This window comes from Leptodactylus fuscus, chromosome 4 (genome assembly GCF_031893055.1).
Source record: "Leptodactylus fuscus isolate aLepFus1 chromosome 4, aLepFus1.hap2, whole genome shotgun sequence".
NCBI classification, from domain to species: domain Eukaryota; kingdom Metazoa; phylum Chordata; class Amphibia; order Anura; family Leptodactylidae; genus Leptodactylus; species Leptodactylus fuscus.
In genome coordinates this window covers 126,768,500-126,781,909 of record NC_134268.1, presented here as the reverse complement: position 1 = coordinate 126,781,909, position 13,410 = coordinate 126,768,500, and the positions used below count along the sequence as shown (strand labels likewise).

Below are 13,410 nucleotides of genomic sequence, written 5' to 3'. Positions count from 1 at the left end.
GAAGAAAACCAGCGGTGGCAGTAGCGCGGCAATCTGCAGGCCCCAGCAGCTAAGACACTCCCCGGCATCCGCCGGTCTATTACAGCAGATGCCGGGGACTGTCTTAGCTGCCGGGGCCTGCGGATTGCCGCGCTACTGCCGCTGAAGAAAACCAGCGGTGGCAGTAGCGCGGCCATGCTGCAAACCCACATTCAGACTATAAGACGCACCCTCATTTTCCTCCGAAATTTGGGGGAAAAAAAGTGCGTCTTATAGTCCGAAAAATACGGTAGTGGGAATATGGGGGGGGGGGGGGTATTTATATAAGGGGCCATTATGAATATAAGAGGGGTTATTTATATAAGGGGCCACTAACGGGCATTATGAACATAAGTGGGGGGAGGTTATTTTTATAAGGGGCCAGTAGGGGGCATCATTTATATAAGGGGTCATTTGGGGTGCAGAATTTATGTCAGAGGGAATCAGGGGCATAACATAAGGGGGCAATTAATTTAATTAAGGTGGCACTTGGGTTTTATTAAAGCTAAAACTCCATGTATCAGGTTGCAGCAAAAAAGCGCTGCAGGAAAAACCACACACTGTGGTTTTTCCCGTGACACTTTTCACAGGAGATTTGCAGAGTTTTCCTCTGTGGACTTTCTGCTTTCATTATACCTAAAAGGAAACTGCTAGCGTTTCTGTAGATATATTTGACATGCTGTGATTTACAAAACCGCAATGGTTCTGGAAACCGCAATGTGTCTGCTGCGTGTATTTTTCCACAATGTGTGAATGAGATTCGCTACTGTACCGTTTTTTCCGCCACGAGGGGTCCTGGCTTTAAAGAGTATTCCACCTCATTTTTATCGATGATCTATCCTCAAAATAAATCATCAATAAGAGATAAGTGATTCCCCACTGATCAGCTGTATGAAGGGGCCATAGCACCTGTTTATATCACACACTGTCTGTTTATAGTGATCATGTGATCACATCTCCTACATCAGAGCCGAGGGTGCGCTTGAACCCTTGTGCAGCCTCGGCTCTGCTACATCAGAGCCGAGGGTGCGCTTGAACCCTTGTGCACACTCTGCTTCATCAAGCTAATAGAATGCATTGGCCAGCACTGATTGGCCAGAGTACGGAATTCGGCCAATCAGCGCTGGCCAATGCATCCCTATGGGAAAAAGTTTATCTCACAAAAATCATAATTACACACCCGATAGAGCCCCAAAAAGTTATTTTTAATAACATTCCCCCCTAAATAAAGGTTATCCCTAGCTATCCCTGCCTGTACAGCTATCCCTGTCTCATAGTCACAAAGTTCACATTCTCATATGACCCGGATTTGAAATCCACTATTCGTCTAAAATGGAGGTCACCTGATTTCGGCAGCCAATGACTTTTTCCAATTTTTTTCAATGCCCCCGGTGTCGTAGTTCCTGTCCCACCTCCCCTGCGCTGTTATTGGTGCAAAAAAGGCGCCAGGGAAGGTGGGAGGGGAATCGAATTTTGGCGCACTTTACCACGCGGTGTTCGATTCGATTTGAACATAGCGAACACCCTGATATCCGATCGAACATGTGTTCGATAGAACACTGTTCGCTCATCTCTAGTCACTAAATGTTACTGCACTGTACTCACCTAAATTGTGTGCAGAGCCCTGTGTAAAGCTGATATATACCACTATACAGTCATCACATAGTGATAATATCAGTATACCTATGCTGGGGGCCCACTTGGACATGTTCCCCCCCCCCCCCCCCGTAATGAACCCCTATCTACACTTCAGCCAAGAAAGGAAAGAGTCAAAAGAGGTGCAGAGTGTGCTCAAACAGGGAGAAAAGGAAGGATAACATCCATAAATCTAGGAGAACCCACATTACAATTTATGGGGTCTATGTCCCTTGTGGCAAATGCCAGGCCAATATATCAGGCACCGAAATGGCACATATATAGTCCTATGAAAAAGTTTGGGCACCCCTATTAATCTTAATCATTTTTAGTTCTAAATATTTTGGTGTTTGCAACAGCCATTTTAGTTTGATATATCTAATAACTGATGGACACAGTAATATTTCAGGATTGAAATGAGGTTTATTGTACTAACAGAAAATGTGCAAAATGTATTAAACCAAAATTTGACCGATGCAAAAGTATGGGCACCTCAACAGAAAAGTGACATTAATATTTAGTAGATCCTCCTTTTGCAAAGATAACAGCCTCTAGTCGCTTCCTGGAGCTTTTAATCAGTTCCTGGATCCTGGATGAAGGTATTTTGGACCATTCCTTTTTACAAAACAATTCAAGTTCAGTTAAGTTAGATGGTCGCCGAGCATGGACAGCCCGCTTCAAATCATCCCACAGATGTTCAATGATATTCAGGTCTGGGGACTGGGATGGCCATTCCAGAACATAGTAATTGTTCCTCTGCATGAATGCCTGAGTCAATTTGGAGCGGTGTTTTGGATCATTGTCTTGCTGAAATATCCATCCCCGGCGTAACTTCAACTTCGTCACTGATTCTTGAACATTATTTTCAAGAATCTGCCGATACTGAGTGGAATCCATATGACCCTCAACTTTAACAAGATTCCCGGTGCTGGCATTGGCCACACAGCCCCCAAAGCATGATGGAACCTCCACCAAATTTTACAGTGGGTAGCAAGTGTTTTTCTTGGAATGCAGTTTTTTTTTGGACGCCATGCATAATGCCTTTTTGTATGACCAAACAACTCAATCTTTGTTTCATCAGTCCACAGGACCTTCTTCCAAAATGAAGCTGGCTTGTCCAAATGTGCTTTTGCATACCTCAGGTGACTCTGTTTGTGGCGTGCTTGCAGAAACGGCTTCTTTCTCATCACTCTCCCATACAGCTTCTCTTTGTGCAAAGTGCGCTGTATTGTTGACCGATGCACAGTGACACCATCTGCAGCAAGATGATGCTGCAGCTCTTTGGAGGTGGTCTGTGGATTGTCCTTAACTGTTCTCACCATTCTTCTTCTCTGCCTTTCTGATATTTTTCTTGGCCTGCCACTTCTGGGCTTAACAAGAACTGTCCCTGTGGTCTTCCATTTCCTTACTATGTTCCTCACAGTGGAAACTGACAGGTTAAATCTCTGAGACAACTTTTTGTATCCTTCCCCTGAACAACTATGTTGAACAATCTTTGTTTTCAGATCATTTGAGAGCGGGCTGTCCATGCTCGGCGACCATCAAACTTAACTGAACTTGAGTTGTTTTGTAAAGAGGAATGGTCCAAAATACCTTCATCCAGGAACTGATTAAAAGCTACAGGAAGCGACTAGAGGCTGTTATCTTTGCAAAAGGAGGATCAACTAAATATTAATGTCACTTTTCTGTTGAGGTGCCTATACTTTTGCACCGGTCAAATTTTGGTTTAATGCATATTGCACATTTTCTGTTAGTACAATAAACCTCATTTCAATCCTGAAATATTACTGTGTCCATCAGTTATTAGATATATCAAACTGAAATGGCTGTTGCAAACACCAAAATATTTAGAACTAAAAATGATTAAGAATTAATAGGGGTGCCCAAACTTTTTCATAGGACTGTATATATATGATTAGAAAATTTCAGTTCTCTCTGGGGGTTTTCCACTGTTGTAGTACCTCTAGGGCTCTGCAAATGCGCCATGGTACCTGTACCATTCCAATAAAATCAGAGCTCTTAAAGACAAATAACGTGTCTTTGCTTCTGAGCCCTCCTCTGTGTCCAAACAGCATTTTTTGACCACAAATAAGGCATTGCTGAACTTGGCAGAAATTGTGTAACAAGACAAGGTACTTTTCTTCCCAGGTAAAAGGGAAGAAAATTACAAAAGAGTACATATAATTAGAGAAATTAATATTTTTTCAAATTGATGTCCAAATTCAAAAAATTTCAGTGAAAAGCCTGGGGGTCCAAAAAGGTCAAATCGCTTACAGATGAATTCCTTTAGGCTTAGTTCACACGTAAATAACGTGTGGCTTATTTAGGCACCGGAAAAAACGCTTCCTAATTAGGAAGCGTTTTTTTTTTACCTTGGCACGCTTTTTGTGGAGCGTTTTTTTTTTTTTAAAAACCGCTTCCAGCCGGTTTTCCCATCCATTAATAGAACGGGCCGTAAAATGTGCAGAAAAAAAAATGACATTTGGAAATGTCGGCTCTATTTTGCATTAATTCCTGTGGAACAAGGGTTTATAAAGTTCCTATACACTGTTTTGAGAAATTCAAGGAGTATAGTTTCTGAAATGGGATAATTTATGGGGGTTTTCTATTATCTAGGCCCCTCAAAGTCACTTCCCAAATGAATAAATCCCCTGGAAAATAGGATCTTGAAATTTTCTACTAAATTTATAAGACATATGGTAAATGTTAACTATTAACAATTTTGTGTGATATGACTATTGTGTTTTTACCATAACATAAACATTCAAAATTGGTAATTGTATGACATTTTTAGTAAATTGTCCTTTTTTAAATGAAAAAAACAATCTTGGAATCACCTGGATATGTAAATGCATTATGAAGCTATTCTCACATAAAGTAAAAGATGTCAGATTTGAAAAATGGTATCTGAGCATTAAGGCTCAAACTACCCTGCGTCCTTAAGGAATTAAACAACCCACTTATTTTTCCTACAGAAAGAATAGCTAGGCACAACTAAGAACAACTAAGCACAACCACTGGAAATTTGTGTGGGATGTTGTGTCATTTTCACAATCATGTGATCACCAAGAGATGTCTCAAGTGAGAAAGGGTTGTAGGAATAATATAATACATTGCTTTGGATAATCTGATGTTAGTTTGATTTATTATGCACTGCCAAATGTATGCCCAAACTGGAATGCAGATGAAGGAGGAAGTGTGAAAGTTTCCAGAATCCACTACATAATGAAACTGACAAAAACTTCAAAGAAAAATAGACTGGAAATGAAATGTTCCCTGTTGTCCGTACCAGCGGCACAATGTGGGGTATTTCTGCCCCTGTGTGCTGGTAGGACAGGTGGACTATTTAATTAGCCAATAAAATACATGGCTTGCCCTATAAGAGGGCCCAAGCACCTCCCTCCTGCGTGTTTTTTTCTGTCCTGTGTGACTGGACAGGTGGTGAGGAGGCCTGTGGCCTCCTGTAGGGGAAGAAGGTGTTTGTTAACCCTTCTTCTTTCCTTCTTTCTCTTTCCCTTTTCTTTCCTCCTGAGAGAAAGATTTAGGTTTTGTCTTAGGGTATGTTCACACATCAGTATGCCATCAGCCAGTTTGAATTTAGTTTGAGACTAAAAACGGACTGATACACATACTGATTGTATACTGACACCTTTTTATGCTGATAGCAAACGCTGTCCATCCCCTAAAGGATAGATAAGGGGATTAAAAGTAGAAACTGTAAACAGAGTAGAGATAAGGAGATATAATAAATGTCCCTATGTCCTCCTTATCGCTACTCTGTTTACAATTTTCTACTTTTAATCCCCTTAGGGAGCGTTCACACTACCGTCAGTGTCCGACAGGTAGTGTCCGCTCCTAGTGTCCGTTCAAAATCTCGCACGGACATTAGGAGCGGACACTAGCTGTGTCCGTGACACTTGTCATTCATTTAAATGGCTATCGGTGTGCGTTCTTTTGCACTCCGTGCCTGTCCTTCACTGTCCGCATGTAAAGATGTCCGACTTTTCAAGCGGACAGAAAAACCCGACATGTAGGGAAGGGAGCAGGGCGCAAATTTTGAGGCGAGATCAGCTCTCCAGGGTTTTAGCCATAGTGGCCTCATGGTGGCCGTAGACATAGCCATGGATTTAGAGGCAAGCTTCAGCTGTTGTCTGGACGACTCCGAGATGTAGTCCACTGCTCTGTGGAGGTTAGCCATGGAAGCTAACATGTCATCACGAGGTACTCCTGAGTTGATGTCCCATTCAAGTTGAGAAAGACAGGTCCGCAGTTGAGGCTATGGCTACTGAGGCCTGAGCTGAACTTTAGGTTGGAGTCCGCTTTGCGATCCAGGAGGTCCTAAGGATTCGAGCCATCTTCTAAGGGAACTACAGTCTGACGTGATAGTTTAGCCACCACGAGGTCCACCTTCGGGGGAGGCCCCCACTTGTCCCATTGTGATGGGTCCATGGGGAACAGGGACCTGAAGACTCTCGTAGAGGAATTGTCCCTTCTCAGGTTGTTTCCATTGCTGATACATGATGCTGGCCAGAGATGCGTCTGCATGGAAGGTAATGTGCCCCCCAGAGGTGGACGTGGAGGCTTCCCCGTCAACATCCTGGTCAACTGTAGACCGGATGGACTTCACCAGCCTCGTAGCATAATAGAAGATAGGTCTGCTGGAATGAATAGATTCATTATCAGATGATTCTGAGTCATCGCCCACCTAGAGCCTGTCCATAGAGGGGAGCGACAGGGAAAGCTTTTCAGGGCATGGCTTCTTTGTGAGCTGAGACACGGAAGTATGGATGTCTGCCAGAAGTGAGGAGATACTTTCACTTTTATTCCGGATCCGTACTCACCAAACCACCTCCTTGTAGAGGGTCTATAATCTGCACCAGCAAGATGCTTCTGCTCATGATGCTCCTACAGGCGCAGAGGTAGCAGGTACTCAATGCAGGTAGCCATCTGTAGGAGGCCAGCAGCCGAGTCAGGCAGATGCTGCAGATGGCTGCCCAAGAAGGCAACAATGAGATGAGCCAGGTAGTCAAGCCGACACAGTGGGTGTTAGTAGGCAAGTGGCAAGCAGCTCACAGGCAGATGCCGCAGATGGCAGAAGGTAGATCTAGCCTTCGGGTAGAGTACAAACAGTATTGAACTCTAGACCCAGTGCACTCAACATAAAAGTCTGTTTCCTCACAGACTGACACACAAAAAAACTCCCTTTTTTTTTTTACTCACCTGAGCTGTTGGAGTTGCTGGAAAAAACTCACTGCCATCTCACAGGATGCTGTACACGTTAGCTGCGCTTGAGGGCAGCGGACGAAGCTCGGCCAGACATGTGCGCACAAGCCATAGCAATCGATATAAGTGCTCAGACTATGCACTAAGCATAAAGGGAAAGCTAAAAGCTCCCACACAATTTCCATGCCTGTGACTGTAACACAGACAGGCACATACAGGCCATAGCAATAGACAAAAGTGCTCAAACTATGCACTAAGCATAAAGGGAAAGCTGAAAGCTCCCACACAATTTCCATGCCTGCGACTGTAACACAGACAGGCACATACAGGCCATAGCAATAGACACATGTGCTCAGACTATGCACTAAGCATAAAAGGAAATCTGAAAGCTCCCACACAATTTCCATGCTTGTGACTGTAACACAGACAAGCACATACAGGCCATAGCAATAGACATATGTGCTCAGACTATGCACTAAGCATAAAGGGAAAGCTGAAAGCTCCCACACAATTTCCATGCCTGACTGTAAGACAGACAGGCCATGCTACACTGCGGCACAGATAAGTTGACAGAGTGCCCGTAGCAAAAAATATCAATGCCGTGAATGAGCTGAAACACAGCTGAACAATCAGAACACCCTGCAGAGCAGGTAAGTCAAAACCTAAATCTTTCTCTCAGAAAGAAAGAAAGAAAAGGGAAAGAAAAAGGGAAAGAAGAAGGGTTAACAGACACCTTCTTCCAACCCCTACAGGAGGCCATAGGGCCTCCTCACCACCTATCCGGTCTCACAGGACAGAAAAAATCACGCAGGGGTGAGGTTCTTGTGCCCTCTTATAGGGCAAGCCATGTACATTATTGGCTAATTAAAACATTCCACCTGTCCTGCCAGCACACAGGGGCAGAAAATACCCCATATTGTACAACTGGTACAGACGACAGGGAAATAGCCTTTCTAAAGGCTATGCAAGGATGTGCTTATTTAAAAATGACATTTCCCAATGATAGAGCCCCTTTAACCATAGAAAGGTTTTCAGTCAATAAGTTACAAGTTACAATTAATCTTTTTCTAAGTAAGATATATGATAAAACATGTATACCTCATTTTTTTTCACAAATAAATTGATTTCTTAATGGAATCTTACCATTTAACAACTGTAAATTACTGACTTACTAAGTAATGAAAATAAACCAGATATAATGAAAGATAGTAAATCATACAGAGGCTAGAATATGGTCAAAGACATGATTCCTTACCTTCTTCAGATAGATATCTTAAATCATAGAACTCAGATGCAAAAGTGCCATAAGTGTCTTGGTGCTTCTCATCCAGAGCAGTGTCTCCCTGGTCAGCGTGACTTCCCCTTGCGGCACTCTCATCTGCAGGACTTGCCCCAGTTGATGATAAAAAGAATAACAAAGTCCCAATCCGTAGACACTGCAGAATCATGGCACTTCAAGAAAGAAAGAGAAATAAGGTCAACTTTACAAAAAAACATAATACGTGTGCAGATACTGTTCTTGGTTTGTAATCAAGTTGGATATGTACAATTATTTTTACCCATAAAATATCACCATAATTGTTCAAGTTCGTCAAACAAGCAAATTTTGTCAGGCTGATCCTATATCCTAATGTGTACAGGGGCAGTCCAACAGTCCACTAACAACATAGATTGGAGGAAAGAAGGTTTGGGGTTGTAGAATTTTAACAGATATGCTGCTGCGAATGATGCAGTGAATTAGCCTATCATCTTTTCTCTATTAAAATTAAGATGCAAGATCTGACAAATCCAGGTTTGCAAGTTTATCAAAGAGTCTGGAGAGATATCTTTAGCTTGCATGAGAGTTTGACTGATAGATATCAGACATGAGAAAAGCTCTATTTTAAGGGCTAGTTCACACGTGAACTGCCCGCGCGGGTTTTGACACAGAGAGAGACGCGGCGAGCCGCGTCTCTCTCTTGTCAAAACCCGCCCGCCGCGACCATCACTGTCGCGGCTTAACCCTCTGCTGTCGGCTTAAATGAATGAGCCGACATAGGAGGGAGCTGCGGGGGGCAGAAGCCGCGCGACTGAGACAGCGCGGCTTCCGCCTGAAGAAAGGACATGTCCTTTCTTTTCTCCGCTAGCAGCAGCTCGCTGCTAGCGGAGAACAGAAGCCCGGCGGTCTCCATAGACCACCATTATAAGGGGAGGTTTTGGACGCGAAATCCGCTGTCAAAAACCTCCCCTTATACTCACGTGTGAACTAGCCCTAAAAGTCAAAGCTAACATTGACATTTTGCAACTATGGGAAGAATATGCAAATCTGTCTCCCAAGATGTAAACAGGGAGACAGTGCCTCTGTTATGCTGCCCTCTATAACAAGCAACCCTGAACAACATGCCCGACTTCCCAGAAGCCTTTACTGCATGATGCGAGGTTACAACCAAATCAGTTTCTCAGCTACGGACGGCACCGTTTCTGTCTGTTTGGACGTCATCAGCGCAGCCTAGAGAGAACTGATTTGGTTTAACTCAAAACAAATTTACAAATTCAGCTATTTCTAGCTTGGATGGGTATCCTGCTGACCACAAACTCTTCTTCTTCATGAACTGTGCTGTGGGGGAATAAAAGCACTAAAGCCTATGGAAGACATCTTGTTGCACCTGTAGGCACGGTCACATTTACAAAAGAACTGGTTCAAATACATAAATCTGGTGGAAGATGCTGAGGAGGTACATGCATGGGAGGCATGGAAACCGCTCACATGCCCACGTTTCCAAATATCGGTCTACTGAAGAGAAGAAACTGTCATTTACATGTCATCCGATGTCACAAGCATGTCACTATTGCACACATAGTTTTACACACATTTAAATCTTAAATCTATTTACAGTAGGTCCGTCCTTACAAAGGACTCTGTGTGAATGGGACTACTATAGTGCAAAAGACAAAAAGCTATCCAATTGCCATCTAAAACACCTTGGCCACTTGTGCCATATTGAGGACAATTCTTTTCACATGCCAGTGACAGTCTCAGGGACAACATGCTGGACAAGCAGAGGTCCCCGGGCAATACCCAAAGGCCTACCCATAATTCCCCGAACAATTGTGCCATCCTGGATGAATAGATATCTGCTTATAGTATATAACACATATAGAGACCCCCTGTATACACCGCCCTCCATACGTCTGCCACTCTACGCTGGACGGCGACATGTTACATAGACGGTTACATAGACCTAGAAGAAGCCAGCACGTATCATCTGCATTATCTGCGGCTGCAAGGAGGGAAAGGTCCCTGGTGCTGAACAGCTCCTCACACATCTCCGGCTGCATGTACTGTACCTTCCCGCGCAGCTACACCTGCTCCCGCTGTAACGTGGATACCCGGGCTCCTTCACCGGCGGCCATATGATTTCTTCGGTGGGAAGGCCCGCCGATTACATCATGGTCATGTGACATTGTCGATGCTGGGGGTCTTGAGAAGAGAGGCTGAGGCGTAAGAGGCATGATGCTACAGCGTATTCACACACAGGCTGTCTTCATACCTACAAGGATACTGGATATGAAAGCAGAAGACTTCCAACATTTGCAGGAATGTTACCTCATGCATTCCACTTATTTCCCCATACAAATAATACTAGCCTCAGTTCCTGCTAGAAATAGAACCAGCAAGAGGTGCAGCTTGAAGCTCCTGGGCCCCATGCTAAATCTGTATATTTTATATGTATATTTTGTGTTATGGTTCCCCCCTCAGGGGCTGGGGTAATGCACCTGCTATAGCTACACCCCTGGTGCCAGCACTGGTGGTCCTACAGACATGATAGCCAGGGTTATCCTATAAAGAATGCCAGCTAGCAGTTAGTCACCCCTCCAGAGCAGCCCGGGCATGCCCAAAACATTTCTGTGGTTACACTATTTTTTTGATTTAACAATAAAAATTATTTTGTGTTTATTTTGATGGGTTTGGGAAACATGTTAAATATATTTAGAAATACAATTTTAGTTGTGGCTTGGACTCTGACCCTTGTAAGTCCTTATTCTGGTTCCTGAAGCCTAGGAAGAAGTCCAATTTTAAAAAGCAAGTTGGTATTGCATACGCAATGATGCACATCATGGACATGCAGAAACTTTTATTTGTTTCTCTTATCCTGAGAAGTAACTGGTTATAGACAGAGCTGACAAGTAGTGTAGTCCTTTCTGCTGAAATCTAAAAAAACAGTATTTCCATGTGTTCCTCTGTATATGCAATTACACTCTTATGTACAGTGGTCCCTCAAATTATATTGACCTCAGAATACAACATTTTTAACATACAATGATCTCTTCTGGACCATTATAACTTAAGACCAGACCTGCTGGAGGGAGAGTCATTCACTGGTAAAAACCACATGTACTGATTGCTGACTGATAGCGTCTATCTACCTATCTAACTGCTCCAGTGGACACCAGGTGAGAGCCGCTCCATGTTATTTTTCAGGTACACTATAAACTATTCAGTAAGACCCTGATAAAGCTCCCATCCCCATGAAGAAAATCCCAAAGAATATCTTTTTGACTTTTATGTGTAAGGATTTGCTATGCCTATGAAAGAACCTATGCCAGGACGTTTCTTTAAGTTGGGTGTCAGAAAAAGTACATGCATAACGTGAAAAAAGTAAGAAAGTACAAAGAAATACTCAGCCCACTTGTGGTCTGTGACTTCTGCGGTTTTCGTTTCCACCTGTATTCCCTTGTCTTGAGCCTTGCTCGGATGATATACTCCCTCGGCTTGAAGCGATGTATTGGATCCACAATAAAAGATAAATCCAGCAAAGCCGTGGTGGAAATGTAAAAAACTCCTTCTTTATTGTTTACATCTTCTCATAAAACCGATGGTACACACATAATACAGGAATGATGCGTCAGACTTGACGCGTTTCGGATTTCCTCCTTCTTCAGAAACAGTAGTCTTAATAAATCAGGCCCATGATATATACAGCGGATGAAATAAGTACTGAACAAGTGACCATGATTACAATCTATGTAATCCACAAAAGCAAAGAAATCAAACTAAAGATGTCCAGAAATTAAAGGGGTTGTCCCATCACAAGGATCCTATCTGTACTACTTGTTAATGTGGATGTAATACTTTTCCTAAATACACTGCTTCAGCAAAACTGCTTTGTTTGTTCACCATCTTACTCTATTCAATTAATTGTTGACACAGCCCTTGACTTATCTGCTCAAAAGTCAAATGATGTAGCTGCTGCTGTCAGGGGGGAGGGAGGAGGGGCTAAGTGCACGGGAACCAGCCTGTGTTTCTAGCTATTCCTGTGTCTGCACCACATGACCTAGCTTCCTGCTGTCAGATAGGGGAGATGAGCTGCTTTAATTTCTGAACTCGTCTTCTGTTCTTCCAGTTATCAGGCTAGCTAATTCAATTTTGTTCATTATGGCAGAGACAGGCAGTCTCTGTATGTAACACAGAATGGAGTTGCTCCTGCCTGTACTTCATAGTCCAATATTGTGCATATAGTGTTTAAGGACCTTTGATGACATCACAGGCCCTTCAGCCGCCCCATAGGATCACGCTATGTGGTGGGCGGAGCTACATGCTAATTTTGGGGCGGAGCTAAACGGCAGGTTGCATGTGAAAGCCCCCCCACCAAATGATGCAAGAAACCAGGAAGAAAGAAGATTTTACAGCAGTGAAGACTTGTGAGTATGCGACGTGGGAATACCCCTTTAAGTTATGTGTAATGATAAATGAAATGACACAGTGAAAAAGTGTTGAACACATGAAAAAAAAGAGCTGCAAAAAGCTAAGGAAAGTTCTGACACGGACTGAAATCTAAGCAGTTATGAGAAAAGAAATCCTGTCACCTAGTAAGCGTGCTCAATGCTTTTCCCTGTGTCATTTCTCATTATTACACAGAACTTAATTATTTACATCCATGGTTTTATTTCTTTATCTTTGTGAGCTAAACGGGTTGTTACTGAAATCTGGTGAGAATTTCATGTCAATAGCACCTTTACAAATATATTTACCTTGAAAATTGGTGACGTGTTCAATACTTATTTCACTTACTGTACATTAGCTATATTGGTATATGTTATATCTACTGTATATTATTAGTATTTATTATAACCCCGAGAACACTTATCTGATGATTTTTCTTTAATCTTAATGTTTCCATATTTTCGGGGTTATAGAGTTATGGTCTTAAGGTACAATGGTTTCAATTTACAATCGTTATCCTGGAATCAATTAATATTATAAATTGGGGACCACTGTATAGCCATAGCAGCGAACATTCCAATCCCTTTCCTGCCAGTAGGGACTTCTTCACTAAGGACACTCCCAATAGGGAACATAACTCTCTCTTTGACACAATGAAGAACTTATATTCCAGTCTTCAAATGCACTAAGAATTATTTTAAATGTTTCAGGCTGATGTGGAAAAATCTTTTCTCTGGCTGAGGCATTTGTAAGAACATAATATATGCGATGATAACAAGGCCACATACATTACATAGTGCACGTATGGTTACTGGATCTGAGGTAGCTTA

The 13,410-nt window shown here is 42.7% G+C and overlaps 1 protein-coding gene across 2 annotated transcripts in view; it reads right to left on the bottom strand.

Annotated features, from left to right (window-relative positions):
- Nucleotides 1-10,372, bottom strand: part of FRRS1L (ferric chelate reductase 1 like) — a 54,966-nt gene extending 44,594 nt beyond the window's left edge. Inside the window, exons 1-2 of one of the 2 annotated variants that reach the window (XM_075272205.1) lie at nucleotides 10,204-10,372; nucleotides 8,132-8,328 (exon numbers count right to left, since the gene is read on the bottom strand). In XM_075272205.1, the coding sequence (XP_075128306.1) occupies nucleotides 8,132-8,324 (193 nt within the window). In that variant the 5' untranslated portion in view covers nucleotides 8,325-8,328; nucleotides 10,204-10,372. The remainder of the gene's footprint in view (nucleotides 1-8,131; nucleotides 8,329-10,203) is intronic. The other variant, XM_075272206.1, reaches the window with a different exon arrangement.
- Between the last annotated feature and the right edge of the window lie 3,038 nt (nucleotides 10,373-13,410).